The sequence below is a fragment of the Hemiscyllium ocellatum genome, chromosome 6, assembly GCF_020745735.1.
Source record: "Hemiscyllium ocellatum isolate sHemOce1 chromosome 6, sHemOce1.pat.X.cur, whole genome shotgun sequence".
NCBI classification, from domain to species: domain Eukaryota; kingdom Metazoa; phylum Chordata; class Chondrichthyes; order Orectolobiformes; family Hemiscylliidae; genus Hemiscyllium; species Hemiscyllium ocellatum.
Genome location: NC_083406.1, coordinates 77,721,077 through 77,736,635, shown reverse-complemented (window position 1 = coordinate 77,736,635; position 15,559 = coordinate 77,721,077). Strand labels below are relative to the sequence as shown.

At 42.2% G+C, this 15,559-nt stretch overlaps 1 protein-coding gene across 3 annotated transcripts in view; it reads left to right on the top strand.

Moving 5' to 3' along the window:
- The window catches only part of gucy1a2 (guanylate cyclase 1, soluble, alpha 2), a 255,242-nt gene that overhangs the window by 79,165 nt on the left and 160,518 nt on the right, over positions 1-15,559 (top strand). For 2 of the 3 annotated variants that reach the window (XM_060826682.1, XM_060826681.1), the window contains exon 4: positions 8,684-8,796. In XM_060826682.1, coding sequence (XP_060682665.1) covers positions 8,684-8,796 — 113 coding nt within the window. Of the gene's footprint in view, positions 1-4,441; positions 4,457-8,683; positions 8,797-15,559 lie in introns of all 3 variants that reach the window. The other variant, XM_060826683.1, reaches the window with a different exon arrangement.

Genomic DNA, 15,559 nt, shown 5'->3' with positions numbered 1-15,559 from the left:
TTCAGGAGGGTTTTCTTACTCAGTATGTAGACAGACCGACGAGGGGAGAGGCCATTTTGGATTTGGTGCTCAGCAATGAGCCAGGACAGGTGTCAGATCTCGTGGTGGGAGAACACTTTGGTGAAAGTGATCACAACTGCCTCACATTTACCATAGCCTTGGAGAGGGAAAGGAGCAGTTACCGAGCGAAGATATTTAATTAGGGAAAAGAAAATTATGACGCTATCAGACAGGAGTTGGGAAGTACAGACTGGGAGCAGTTGTTCCACAGAAAGGGCACAGCAGACATGTGGAGACTATTTAAGGAGCAGTTGTTGCGAGTGATGCACACATTTGTTCCTCTGAGACAGATAAGAAGGGGTAAGATTAAGGAACCTTGGATGATGAGAACATAGGAGCTTCTTGTCAAAAGGAAGATGGCAACTTACATAAGGTGGAGGAAGCAAGAATCTAGCACAGCTTTAGAGGATTACAGGCTTGCTAGAATGGAGCTTAGAAATGGACTGAGGAGAGCCAGGAAGGAATATGAGAAAGGCTTGGCAAGAAGGTTTAGGGAGAACCCAAAGGTGTTTTACTCATACTTGAGTAATAGGAGAACGACCAGGGAGAAGGTAGGGCCAATCAAGTATAGTGAAGGGAACTTGTGCATGGAGTCTGAGCAGATAGGAAAGGGACCTTGTTGTGAATGAAAACTTTAAGGAGCTGGGATACAGGCTTAACCAGATCAAGATTGATGAAGTTGATGTGCTGGAAATTTAGGAAAACATTAAGATTGATAAGTCCCAAGGGCCAGACCAGATTTATCCTAGGCTACTCCAGGAAACGAGAAAGGAGGTTGCTAAGCCGCTGGCGAGGATCCTTGCCTCCTCACTTTCCACGGGAGTCATACAGGAGGATTGGAAGGAGGCGATATTGTTCCTCTTTTCAAGAAGGACATTAGGGAAATCCCTGGCAATTACAGACCAGTCAGTCTTACATCTGTGGTTAGTAAAGTTTTGGAATGAATTCTGAGGGATAGGATTTATGACTATTTGGCAAAGCATAGTGTGATTAAAGGCAATCAGCATGGCTTTGTGAGGGGCAGATCATGCCCCACAAACCATTATTGAGTTCTTTGAGGAGGTGACAAGACAGGTCGACAAAGGTTGAGCAGTGGATGTGGTATATATGGACTTCAGCATGGCATTTGAGAAGGTTCCCCATTCATAAAGTCAGGAAGTATGGGATACAGGGAGATTTGGCTATCTGGATTCAGAATTGGTTGTAGATGGAACGTATTCTGCCTGGAGGTCAGTGATGAGTGGAGTCCCACAGAGCTCTGTTTTTGGGCCTCTGCTCTTTGTAGTTTTTATAAATGACCTGGATGAGGAGGTTGAGGGGTGGGTTAGTAAATTTGCAGATGACTCAAAGGTTGGAGGTGCCATTGATAGTATAGAGGGCTATTGCAGGCTGCAGTGTGACATAGACAGGATGCAGAGCTGGGCTGAGAAATGGCAGATGGAGTTCAACCTGGATAAATGCAAAGTGATGCATTTTGGAAGGTTGAACTCGAATGCTGAATATAGGATTAAGGACAGGATTCTTGGGCAGTGTGGAGGAACAGAGGGATCTGGGTGTGCAAGTACATAGATCCTTCAAAGTTGTCACCCAAGTGGATAGGGTTGTTAAGAAAGCATATGCTGCTTTGGCTTTCATTAACAGGGAGTTTAAGGGCCACGATGTTTTGCTACAGCTCTACAAGTCCCTGGTGAGACCACAATTGGAATATTGTGTCCAGTTCTGGTCACCCTAGTATAGGAAAGATAGAGGCTTTGGAGAGGGTGCAAGGAAGGCTTACCAGGATGCTGCCTGGACTGGAGGGCTTGCCTTATGAAGAAAGGTTGAATAAGCTTGGACTTTTCTCTCTGGAGAGAAGGAGGAAGAGAGGAGACCTGATCGAGGTATACAAGATAATGAGTGGAATAGATAGAGTCAATAACCAGAAACTTTTCCCCAGGGCAGGATTGACTGGTACGAGGAGTCATAGTTTGAAGACATTAGGAGGAAGATATAAAGGAGACATCAGGGGCATGCAGAGAGTTGTAAATGCATGGAATGCGCTGCCAGCTGTGGTGGTGGAAGCAGTCATTAAGGACATTTAAGCAACTGCTGGACATGCACATGGATAGCAGTGAGTTGAGGTGGGCGTAGGTTAATATATTTTACATTAGGATTAAACCTTGGCACAACATAGTGGGCTTAAGGGCCTGTTCTGTGCTATACTTTTCTATGTTCTATGTTCTGTGTTCTAAAACGTCACCCCTCAGCCTCTGATGCTCCAGGGAAAACAGCCCCAGCCTATTCAGCCTCTCCCTATAGCTCAAATCCTCCAACCCTGGCAATATCCTTGTAAATCTTTTCTGCACCCTTCAATATCTTCAGTTTCTCGCTTTTATTGGTCACTAAGGTTACTCTCTCTTTTATATAATTTGACTTCTGTGAAGGTAAACACAAAACATTTGTTTAATATCTCTGCCAATTCATCATTCCCCATCATTCTGTACCTGCCTCTCAGGGACCGATGTTTACTTTATTCGTTAATGGACAGAAAGCCAAGAGTATGGATAAATGGTATTTTTTCCAGGGGGAGGGTGAACAGCCAGTTGTCATGGTGCATATTGGCACAAACGATATAGATAAAAAAATGGGATGAGGTCCTATAAGAATTTAGGGAGTTAGGAGCCAAGTTAAAAAGTAGGACCTCCGAAGTAGTATTCGCAGGATTGCTACCAGTGCCATATGCTAGTCAGAGTAGGAATGATAGAATAAGCAAGATGAATGCATAGCTTGAGAGATGGTGCAGGAGGGAGGGGTTCAGATTTTTCAGACATTGGAACTGGTTATGGGGGAGGTGGGACTATTATAAATTGAACAGTCTCTACCTGGTCCAGACTGGAACCAATGTCCTTGGAGGTGCTTTTGCTAACGCTGTTGGGGAGGGTTTAAACTAATGTGGCAGGGGGTTGGGAACCAAATGAGGTTAGAGGACAATAAGGAACTAAAGTCTGTAAGGAACTAGATAATAAACTCAGCGTGACTAAGGGGAAGAGGAGGCAGGGAGCAGATGATGAAAGCAAAAGGACTGGTGGTCTGAGGTGCATTTGTTTTAATGCAAGAAGTAGAGTAGGTAAGGCAGATGAACTTAGGGCTTTGATTAGTACCTGGGAGCATGATGTTATTGCTGTTGCTGAGACTTGGTTGAGAGAAGGACATGATTGGCAGCTAAACATCCCAGGATATTTAAGGCTCCAGGCAGGATAGAGAGGGAGGTAAAAGGGATGGAGGAGTTGCATTAGTGGTCAAAGAAAATATCCTCGCTGTGCTAAAGGAGGGTACTATGGAAGACTGGAGCAGTGTGGTAATATGGGTAGAGCTCAGAATTAGGAAGGGTGTGGTACCAATGTTGGGGCTGTATTACAGGCCTCCCAACAGCGAATGTGAGAAAGAGGTGCAAATATGTAAACAGATCATGGAAAGACTTAGGAGCAACATGGTGGTGATGATAGGAGATTTTAATTTTCACATTGACTGGAATTCACTTAATGTTAGAGGACTTGATGGAGCAGAATTTGTAAGGAGCATCCAGGAGGGTTTTCTAGAGCAGTGTGTAAATAGTCCAACTTTGGAAGGGGTCATACTGGTGTTGGGAAATGAACCCGGCCATTTGATGTTTCAGTAGGAGGTTACTTTGGGAATAATGATCACTAATCCATAAGTTTTAGAATGCTCATGGACAAAGACAAGAATGATCCTAAAGGAAGAGTGCTAAATTGGGGGAAGGTCAACTATACCAAAATTCAGCAGGATCTGGGGAATGTAGCTTGGGAGCAGCTGTTTGAAGGTAAATCCACATTCGCTATGTGCGAGGCTTTTAAAGAGAGGCTGATTAGAGTTCAGGAAAGGTATGTTCCTGTGAAAATTAGGGATCAAATTGGCAAGGTTAGGGAACCATGGGTGACAGATGAAATTGTGAAACTAGCTAAGAGGAAAAAAGGATGCGTACATAAGGTCTAGGCTACTGAAGACAGACAAAGCTTTGGTCCTACATTCCTAATATTCTTCCAATCTGAAATGAGGAATTAAGAGGGCTAAAAGGGGTCATGAGATATATTTAGCAAACCGGGTTAAGGAAAATCCTTTTTTTTCATATAAGGAGCAAGAGGGTAACAAAAGAAAGGGTTGGCCCGCTCAAGGACAAAGGAAGAAAATTACGTGTGGAGTCAGAGAAAATGGGTAAGATTCTTAACGAGTACTTTGCATCGGTATTCATTGAGGAGAGGGACATGATGGATGTTGAGGTTAGGGATAGATCTTCGAGTACTCTGGGTCAAGTCGGCATAAGGAAACAGGAAGTTTTGGGTTTTCTAAAAGGCATTAAAGGTAGACAATTCCCCAGGTCCAGATGGATCTACCCCAGGTTACTGAGGGAAGCGAGAGAGGAAATAGCTGGGGCTTTAACAGATATCTGTGCAGTATCTTTGAACATGGGTGAGGTCTCGGAGGACTGGAGAATTGTTAATGTTGTCCCCTTGTTTAAGAAGGGTAGCAGAGATACTCCAGGTAATATCGGTGAGCCTGATGTCAGTGGTAGGGAAGCTGCTGGAGAAGATACTGAGGGATAGGATCTATTCCCATTTGGAAGGAAATTGACTAATCAGTAATGGGCAGTATGGTTTTGTGAGGGAAGGTCATGTCTTACAAACCTAATAGAATCCTTTGAGGAGATGACAAAGTTTATTGATGGGGGAAGGGCTGTTGACATCATATACTGGTACTTTGGTAAGGAGTTTGATGAGGTTCCCCATGGTAAGGCTGATGGAAAAGATGAAGTCACATGGGGTCCAGGGTGTTCTAGCTAAATGGATAGAGAAATGGCTGGGCAACAGGAGACAAAGTAGTAGTGGAAGGGAGTTTCTCAAAATGGAGATCTGTGACTAGTGATGTTCCACAGGGATCTGTGTTGGGACTACTGTTGGTTGTGATATATAAATGATTTGGAGGAAGGCATCAGTTGCCTGATTAACAAGTTTGCAGATTTGTGGATTTGTAGATAGTGAAGGGGACTGTCAGAGAACACAGCAGAATATAGGTAGGTTAGAGAGATGGACAGAGAAAAGGCAGATGGAGTTCAATCTGGGCAAATGTGAGGTGATGCATTTTGGAAGATTCAATTCAAGAGTGAACTATATAGTAAATGGAAAAATCCTGGGGAACATTCACATAGAGAGATCTGGGTGTTCAGATCCATTGTTCCCTGAAGGTGGCAACACAGGTCAGTAGAGTAGTCAAGAAGGCATACAGCATGTTTTCCTTCATTGGACAGGGTATTGCATGCAAGAGTTGGCTGGTCATGTTACAGTTGTATAGATCTTTGGTTTGGCCATATTTAGAATACTGCGTATAGTTCTAGTTGCCTCCATAGCAAAAGGGCATGGATGCTCTGGAAAGGGTACAGAGGAGGTTCACCAGGATGTTGCCTGGTATGGAGGATGCTAGCTATGAAGAGAGGGTGAATATTTTCATTAGAAAGATGGAGGTTAATAGGGACCTGATTGAAGTCGACAAAATCATGAGAGGTGTAGACAAGGTGGAAAGCAAAAAGCTTTTTTCCCCCTCAGAGTGTGGAACTCAATTACTAGGGGTCACCAGTTCAAGGTAAGAGGGGAAAGATTATGGGGAGATAGGCATGGAAGGTTCTTTATGCAGAGGATGGTGGGGTCCTGGAACACATTGCCAGCAGAGGCGGTAGAGACAGGAACGATAGTGTCATTTAAGATGTATCTAGACAGGTATATGAATGGGCAGGGAGCAAAGGGATACAGATCGTTAGAAAATAGGCAGTAGGTTTTGATACAGGATCTGGATCAGTGCAGTCTTGGAGGGCCTAAGGGCCTGTTCCGTGCTGTAATTTTCTTTGTTCTGGTTTTCAAATTAGCAACCTTTAACAAATAGATCACTGCTGCAGCTTCAGCTAATTAATGACTCAATGAAAGAGGTAACAGGAACAAGCTTGCTGATGGCACAAAGGACAGGAGAATACAGAGGATACAAAGAGTTATAAACATTGAATGGGCAGCTAGGTATCAGATAGATTATGACATATTGAAGTGTGAGGTTATTCACTTTACAGATTCAAAGAGAACAGAGTATTTTTTAAACTGCATGAAATCTTCCAGTATCGATATTAAGAGTACACTTGGCTGTACTCTTACAAGAAGCTTAAAGTTGATATGCCAGTACAACAAGCAATTAAGAAGGCATCTATCATTTTGGCTTTTATTGAGGTGGGACTAGAATAGAAGAACAAAGAAATTTTGCTATTACTATATATAATTTTGATGAGATCATAACTGGTCTGTCCCTTTCCAGGAAATGATATATTTACTTGTTAGAGGTAATGCGGTAAAGACTTATTAAACTGATTCATGGGATGAAAGGGTATCTCCGGGGTAAAAGACTGAGTAAGTTGGGGTTCTAACCCTGGGTGTTGGAAGAAGCATCTTATTGAAACATACAAGGTTTTGAATAGCCTGGCGCCTGCCCAGATGAAAACAAAGAATGTGGGTAATGGGTCGTGTCCTGGTCCGATATCACTTTTTCAGATTTATCTTCCACATAAACCAAAACCCTTCTCCCTTTCCTGGGAGAAAAAGTTTCCAAAGTTAACAAATGATAAGTGGAGAAACATAACTGAAATTTTATTGAATTACACATCAGTGAAATAAGCCTCAGGCGACTGTCTGTGTGGAGTTTGCACATTCTCCCCGTGTCTGCATGGGTTTCCTCCGGGCGCTCCGGTTTCCTCCCACAGTCAAAATATGTACAGGTCCAGTGAATTGGCCATGCTAAATTGCCTGTAGTGTTAGGTGAAGGGATGAGTGTGGCGGTATGGGTGGGTTACACTTCGGCGGGTCGGTGTGGACTTGTTGGGCTGAAGGGCCTGTTTCCACACTGTAAGTAATCTTTTAAAAAAAAGAAAACACATTATCTAGAAAATGATAGTGTACCATTAAATTTCACACAGATCACAAGTTACCCCAAATGTTTAAATTTGAAATTGCCCAATGTGTACTCATGTTTAGACTCTTAATCTAAGAGGACTATTGACATATATAGCAACCCTGGTCTAATATCACTTGCTTTCCATCAAACAACATTCACTACTACACTATACTATTTTCCCTAATCCAAATGTGTATCCTTAAAACCACTGCCTTCTTAACTGTATGACTTCACATTTGCTAATAAGTTAATTTTCTGCACTTTTCCAAAGCCATTCAAACCTCTGTGTCAGCCTTGGAAGGATGGAAGCTCCAGCAACACCATTGGGTGTTTCCTCTATAGGATGGAAACCATGAGGTGCCTCTATTGTGAGGCATCCTCTGAAAAGCTTTTGAATCTAATTAAATGAACAGTGGCCATGGTTGCAACCCATTCCCATGGAAAGAAAACCTTTGTACAGAATGGCCTTTGGCTGAAACTACAGCCCACTGATCAATCATTATCCAATGGACGGTGAGAACAAAAGGCCTTTTTGGTCCCTCTTTACTGGCTACCTATCCATATACTATCAAGCTCCTACCAGGTTTGACCCTTAATGGTGAACCATGTCGCTTGTCTTCTTACAAATAAGAAGTTATTTATTCAAACTGGCCAGTGCAGTTGGTGGCTAGCCTGTCCCAGCAATAATCTGCCTCCATAGAGTCCTGGTTCCAACTACTACATCCCTGCAGGACCGGGAATATTTCACCCTCCATGTGGTTTGCACCCCTAATTTGACATTGGAGAATTATATGCTAAGTTGAATATTGTTTCCTCACGCTTCCAAAAACATTGTGATTTTTTTGTGAAATGCAATAGCAAAAAAAGAAATGTGGAATTATTCAAGAAAAGGAGACTATGCTGCAAACGCTTTTGTAGTGAAACAACATTAGGAACATTTCTCTTTCCACACTCTACATACCTTTGTGGCATTGAGTTAATTTTATTTAAATGTAAAGCCACAAATTCAAAACTTTAGTAGAATTCTTAATCTGCTGAGGGCAATATGCTGCATGGTTGTAAAGCAGCATTTTGTCTCCATCGAAGGATAAATTAATTGTGCCATATAACAATGACCTTTTATTAAGAGGGGCATTTATTTATTTAGAATTGTACTTGAGATTAGTCTAGTTGCATTACTTAGCAAAAAAGAAAACTTTGATGCCCGGGTGAACTACTCATTTTGCCCGAAACGTCGATTTCGCTGCTCCTTGGATGCTGCCCGAACTGTTGTGCTCTTCCAGCATCACTAATCCAGATACTCATTTCATTCCTGCTTGTCACTTGTGAAAGAAGGAAACAAATCAATAAAACGTGGAAATAAGAGAACTGAGCCAACTCCTCTTGAATGCCTTAATGTGGAACTCCAGTTTGGACCAGTACTGTCATTTGCAATTTTTACTGGCTTTTACTTTTTTTTTCTGGTGCTGTCACCTTTACAGTTGATGTGAAAAATCTAGATACCCAATTAGTCTTGAAGCTGTAAGCTGTGTAATATTGTGGGTCACTCTTGGTGATACTCAAAATATTCTGCTTTAACTGTTTAACTCTAACTTTATTCATTGGTCTGAGTGTTTAAAAGCACATTTTGTTTCAATTGCAGAGAATTAAACCAAGATCCACAACTGTCCAACAGATGTCCCTTTGCCGATCATTCTGTCAACGATGAGCTGGAAGATGTCTCAGGAATATTGCAATCCTCAGCAAACGTTCTCGGTAAAGCTATTTTCTTACACAATATAGAGATTTAAAAAGAGTCTGTTTTAGCTCAGAAATAATTCCTGTAGGTCAGAAATTGCATAGATGTCATATTGATTCTCTTCAATACAGTAATTGAAATTTCTGTTTGTAAATATTTCGTTTCAAGAATTTTGGAGTCAGAGAAACAGACACTTCGATCCAACTTGCCTATGCCGACAAGATATCCTAAATAAATCTAGTCCAATTTGCCACCATTCGGCCCTTGTCCCCCTAAACCCTTGCTATTCATAGACTAATCCAGATGCCTTTTAAATCAGTATTTGTATCAGCCTCCACTTCCTCTGGCAACTCAATCCATACATGCACCACCTTTTATGAGAAAAAGTTGCCCCTCAAGTCTCTTTGAAATCTTTCCCCTCTCACCTTTAAAGCTATGCACTTTAGTTTTGGACTTCTTCACCCGGAGGAAAACACTTTGGATATTTACCTGATCCATATCCCTCATGATTTTATAAACTTCTATAAGGTCACCCCTCAGCTTGCGAAGCTCCACGAAAATAGCCCAGCCTATAGCTCAAACCTTCCAACCCTGGCAACATCCTTGTCAATCTTCTCTCAACCCTTTCAAGTTCCACAATATCCTTCCTCTAGCTAGGAGCTGCAACATGACCTCCTAACTCCTATAGTCACGCACTGACCAATAAAGGCAAACGTACCAAATGCCTTCTTCACTATCCTGTCTATCTATGATTTTACTTTCAAGGAACTATGATCCTGCACTCCAAGGACCTTACCATTAAGTGTATAAGTCCTGCCTTGATTTGTCTTTCCAAAATGTAGCACCTCACATTTATCTAAATTAAACTCTTCTGCCACTCCTTAGCCCATTGACCCATCTGATCAAGATCCCATTGTACTCTGAGGTAACCTTCTTCACTATCCACTATACCTCCAATTTTGGTGTCACCAGCAAACTTACTAACCCCAACCACACCTCTTACGTTCACATCCAAATCATTTATATAAATGGCAAAAAGCAGTGGACCCAGCACCGATCCTTGTGACATACCATTTGTCACAGATCTCCAGTCTAAAAGCAACCCTCCACCACCATGCTCTGTCTTCTACCTTGGAGCCAGTTCTGTATGCACATGACTAGTTCTCCCTGTAATCCAAGTGATCTAATCTTACTCACTAGTCCACCATGAGGAACCTTATTGAACATCATCTTGAAGTCCATATAAGTCACTTCAACAGTCCTGCCTGCATCAATTCTCTTTGTTACTTCTTCAAAAAAATTTCAATCAAATTAGTGAGACACAATTCCCCACGCACAAGACCATGCTGACTATCCCAAATCAGTCCTTGCCTATCAAAGTACATGTAAATCCTGTCCCTAGGATTCCCTCCAACAATTTGCCCGCAACTCAAATCAGACTCACTGGTCTATAGTTCCATGGCTTTTCCTTACCACCTTTTTTAAGTAGTGGCATCATGTGTAACTCACCTCCAGTCTTCTGGCACCTCACCTGTGGCTATTGCTTACATAAATATCTCAGCAAGAGGCCCAGCCATCACTTCCCTAACTTCCCACAGAGTTCTAGGACACATCTGATCAGGCCTCAGGATTCTATCCACCTTTTAAGCATTTTAAGGCATTCAGCACTACCTCAAGTGAAATATGGACGTTTTTCAAGATGTCGCTATTTATTGCCCCACATTCTCAATCATCCGTATCCTTCTCCACAGTAAACATTAATGCAAAATACTTCAGTTCCTAACATAAGCAGCCTTGCTGATCTTTAAGTGACCTATTCTCTCCGAAATTACCCTTTTGTACTTAATGTATTTAATGAATCCCTTTAGATTCTCCATAACCCTATTTGCCAAAGCTATCTTGGGTCCCCTTTTTGCTCTCTTGATTTGTCTCTTAAGTACACTCCTACTGCTTTTGTACTTTTCCAGGGATTCACTCGAATCCCCTTACTTGTGAATATTCAGCCCCAATCAACTTTTGGAAGTTCTTGCCGAATGCCATCAAAATTAGCGTTCCTCCAATTTAGAACTTAACTTTTAGGTCTGGTCTATCCTTTTCCATCATTATTTTAAAACTATTGGAATTATGGTCACTAACTCAAAAGTGCTTCTCCTCTGATGCCTCAGTCACCTGCTCAGCTTATGCAGCTTTGAAGATTATAGATTTGATGGTGATTTATTATTCTGAATTGCTTCCCATGTTATGCATTTAAAATGGCTCCAAATTCAAAAAGCAATTTGTCTTGGTTACTCTCCATGTACTTCAATTTCTTTTATACGATGTACTTCATTGAATTTTATGAAGCAGGTCATGTTCAGTTATTGGCAAACAGGCAAATATAGAAAGGACCACTTAAGATCATACTCAACTTGTGAAACAACTACATATTCTTAAAGGGTATTTGTTGTTTTATGTCTCAGTCAGGGGGTCAGCATGCCTTCTAAGAGACATGCTCATGTTAGATCACATGCCATGATAGTGATGACCAGGCTATGAAGGTAAAGTATACTATCTCACTTGACCTGTTCTTGTGTTTTTTGTATTTTTCTACACAATCTATTAACAAACAGCTAAATGGCCCCCAAAGACTGGTATGCATACCAACCGTGCTGTTAAGGTTTTCTTATCACCTGACATGTGATATGCTTTATAGAACTGCACTGTGTTTTTATGAAGTCTCAGCTGCCAAATTTTAAGAGAAAATCTGTCTAAGAGCTTCAAGATGGTTTCAGCTTCTAATGTCATATCAACCCATCAAAATGACTTTGCTTGCAGCTTAAAAAAACAATATAAAATCAATGGACAGCATGGTGACTCAATGGTTGGCATGTTGCCTCAGTGCCAAGGACCCGGATTCAATTTCACCCTTAGGCAACTATTTGTTTGGAGTTTGCACATTCACCCGGTGTTTGCGTGGGTTGCCATTGGGTGCTCTGTTTTCCTCCCACAGTCCAAAGATGTGCAGGTTAGGTGTATTGGATATGTTAAATTGGCCATAGTGTTCATGAATGTGTAGGTTAGGTGGATGACTCATGGGAAATGCAGGGTCATAGGGTACGGGTCTGGTTGAGACGTCCTTTGCACAGTCCTTTCCACACTGTAGGGATTTTATAAACGTAGGTTTGCCCAGGTTGTTTCCTTAAGTTCCAGAAACTTTCATGGTATGCTTCAGGCACTAACTATATGCCGACAATATATCTTTCTTTGTGTGTTAGAGTTTCAAGAATCCTCTTTTTATTGTGAAGCTTAAATTTTCTGTGCTTTGGTCATCTTATTCTGCATTAACAATGTCCAGTCATTGTCTATCCGATTCCTTTGTCTAGCCATTTCTCAAATGACAAAGAGACATCCATAACATTTTCTTCAAGTTTTTGTTGACCTGTGCAAACTTAAGCTTTTCCTTCCTGAATTTTAAATAATGAACCACATACGTACTAATATGCTGGATGGGTGGAGGAATTTGCTAATGCTCTTTGGGTGGGTTTAAACTAATTCAACAGGGGGATGGGAACTGAAATTGTGTTTTGAGTGTACAGGAAGATAAGAGTAGTGAAGTCAGAACTAAAAAGATTTCAAGATTGCAAGAAGATGCCAGCAGGCAAGACGTCGGTTTAAAGTGTATCTACTTCAACACCAGGAACATTTGGAATAAGGTGGTGAACTTGCAGCATGAGTTGGTACCTGGGATTTCGATGTTGTAGCCATTTCAGAGACATGGGTAGAGCAGGGACACGAATGGTTATTGCAGGTTCTGGGATTTAGATATTTCAGTAAGAACAGAGAAAATGGTAAAAGAGGGGGTGGTGTGGCATTGTTGGTCAAGGACAGTATTATGGTTGCAGAAAGGGCATTTGAGGACTTGTCTACTGAGGTAGAATGGGCTAAGATTAGAAAGGAGAGGTTACCCTGTTGGGAGCTTTCTATGGGCCTCCAAATAGTTCCAGAGGTGTAGAGGTTAGAATAGCAAAGATGATTCTCGATAGGAGCAAAAGTGACAGGGTAGTTGTTATGGGGGCTTTAACTTTCCAACTATTGACTGGGAATACTATAGTTCAAGTGTTTTAGATGGGTCAGTTTTTATCCAATGTCTGCAGGAGGGATTCCTGACACAGTATGTAGACAGGCCAACAAGGACGAGGCCACATTAGATTTGGTACTGGATAATGAACCCAGCCAGGTGTTAAATTTGGAGGTAGGTGAGCACTTTGGTGACCACAATTCAGTTATGTTTACTTTAGTGATGGAAAGGGATAGGTGTATACCGCAGGGCAAGAGTTATAACTGTGGGAAAGGCAATTAGAATGTGACTAGGCAAGATTTAAGATGCCTAGGATGGGGAAGGAAACTGCAGGGGATGGGCACAATTGAAATGTGGACCTTATTCAAGGACTAGCTATTGCGGGTCCTTGATAAGTATGTACCAGTCAGGCAAGGAGGAAGTTGTCAAGCGAGATTTACTAAGGAAGTTGAATCTCTTGTCAAGAGGAAGAAGGCAGCTTATGTTAGGATGAGATGTGATGGCTCAGTTAGGATGCTTTAGTGTTACAATTTAGCTAGGAAAGATCTAAAGAGAGAGCTAAGAAGACCCAAGAGAAGTCATTGGCAGATAGGATCAAGGAAAATCCTAAGGCTTTCTATAGCTATATCAGGAATAAAAGAACGACTAGAGTAAGATTAGGACCAATCAAGGATAGTAGTGGGAAGTTGTGCGTGGAGTCAGAGGAAATAGGGGAAGTGCTAAATGAATACTTTTTGTCAGTATTCACACTGGCAAAAGACAATGTGGTTGAGGAGAATGCTGAGGTGCAGACTACTAGACTTGATGGGATTGAGGTTAACAAGGAGGAGGTGTTAGCAATTCTGGAAGGTGTCAAAATAGATAAGTCCCCTGCGTCAGATGGGATTAATCCTCTGATTCTCTGGGAAGCCAACGAGGAGATGGCCCAGCCTGTGACTTTGCTCTTTATGTTGTCATTGTCTACAGGAATTGTGCCAGAAGCCTGGAGGATAGCAAATGTTGTTCCCTCATTCAAGAAGGGGAGTAGAGACAACCCTGGAAATGATAGACCTGTGAGCCCTACTTCGGTTGTGGGTAAAGTGTTAGAAAGGGTTTTAAGGGGGATCCAAGATGGCGGTGACCCAGCAAGTCTGAGTCTACAGTGCTCCTCCCAAGACTTGGTCAAAGTGGGTCATCCACCCCCACCACACTCACCAAATCATTTAAAATAGCTGTTTAATTTAATTAGTTGTTTAGTATTAAATTTAAACAATCTAATCTTCAGTAAAAATGGCTAAAGGGAAGGGAGCCTGCAATTCTCAGCAAGCAGGAACGCCTCCCCCACCCTCCCCAGTTGCAGCAGAGGCTTCCGCAGCCGCCCCGGGGGACTTACCTACGGTGGCGAGCCTCGTGGAAATCACCTCCAAACTCGATGTGAAGAACAACGCTTTTATTGAAGAATCCCGAAGCCGATGGGACCCACTCTCGGCCGCGCTACAAAAGCACGACCGAGACATTAAGGAAATCAAGCGCCGAGTCAGAGGGGCGGAGTTACAGTGCAATCGGCCGTGGATTGGGTCCGGACTCTCAAACAGCGAGTTCGGACCTTAGCGAATCACATTGATGACCTCGGGAATCGAGGCTATCGAAAAAATATTTGTTTGCTGGGCCTTCCCAAACGGGAAGAGGAAGGCTAGCTTACAACATTCCTCGAATGGTGGCCTCCACAAATCTGGAGGCTGGATCAGGCCAGGTAAGGGTGGAATGGGCCTACCGGGTTGCAATACGCGGGCCCGGCTCGAACCAGCTGCCCCGCCTGGTCCTGTTCCGACTGCAGAGCTATAAGGAGAGGCAGATACTCCTAGAAGCCTCTAGAAATCTTGGAAAAGATTCCCAAGCCATGATCTATAAAGGATCCAAGATCATGTTATTCCAGGACTTTTCCCCTGCTCTGGTCCGAAAGAGGAAGGCATTCGATGTGGCGAAGAAGTGTTTGAGGGACTTAAATATTCAGTACTCCTTACGCTACCCAGCGATGCTATGCTTTAACCATGAAGGATCCGTGTATAACTTCGGATCGCCGGAAAAGGCTAAGGAATTTTTGGACTCTCTTAAATAAATTGTAAGAGATAATGGATGTTGGTTTGCCTTCCCCCCCACTCTGGTTTACAACCCCCCTTTTCTTTTTTTTAGCTTACTGTTTAATATTATCTTGGGGGGTGGGGAGAGGGATTTATTTATTTGTTCTCTACTTAACGATTTTCTCCCCCCCCACCCCCGGTTTTTTAAAAATTATTCTCTCTCTCTCTCTAGAGCTGGGAGGGTCTAGTTAATGTTGGCGGGGTTGTTTTCCCTTGTTATTTTGTATTATTATATTTAGTTATTACTTGTTGAGGTAATTTTATAGTTATATATGTTTATGCATGGTATTAACATTACCAAATATATCCAGGTGTGGGTGGGGGGGTGGGGGTAGGGTGCTCACTGTTAACTCTAGCTCTATAGTTTATTTGAATTCTCCTCATCCTATTGAGGAGCGCCTGGGTCAAGGGTGGGGCACTGGTTGAGAGAGGATATGATGGATCGTTGGAAAGGAAGTGATACCCCCGGGAACAAGGGGGAGAATCTCCATTTAAATATGTTTTTTTTATTATTTAGAAATAGTTTTTTATTATACTGTTGTGAGTGTATTAGAGAGCCTTTATTTTTGTGAATTTTATATGTTCTATGCTCGGGATGTTCTG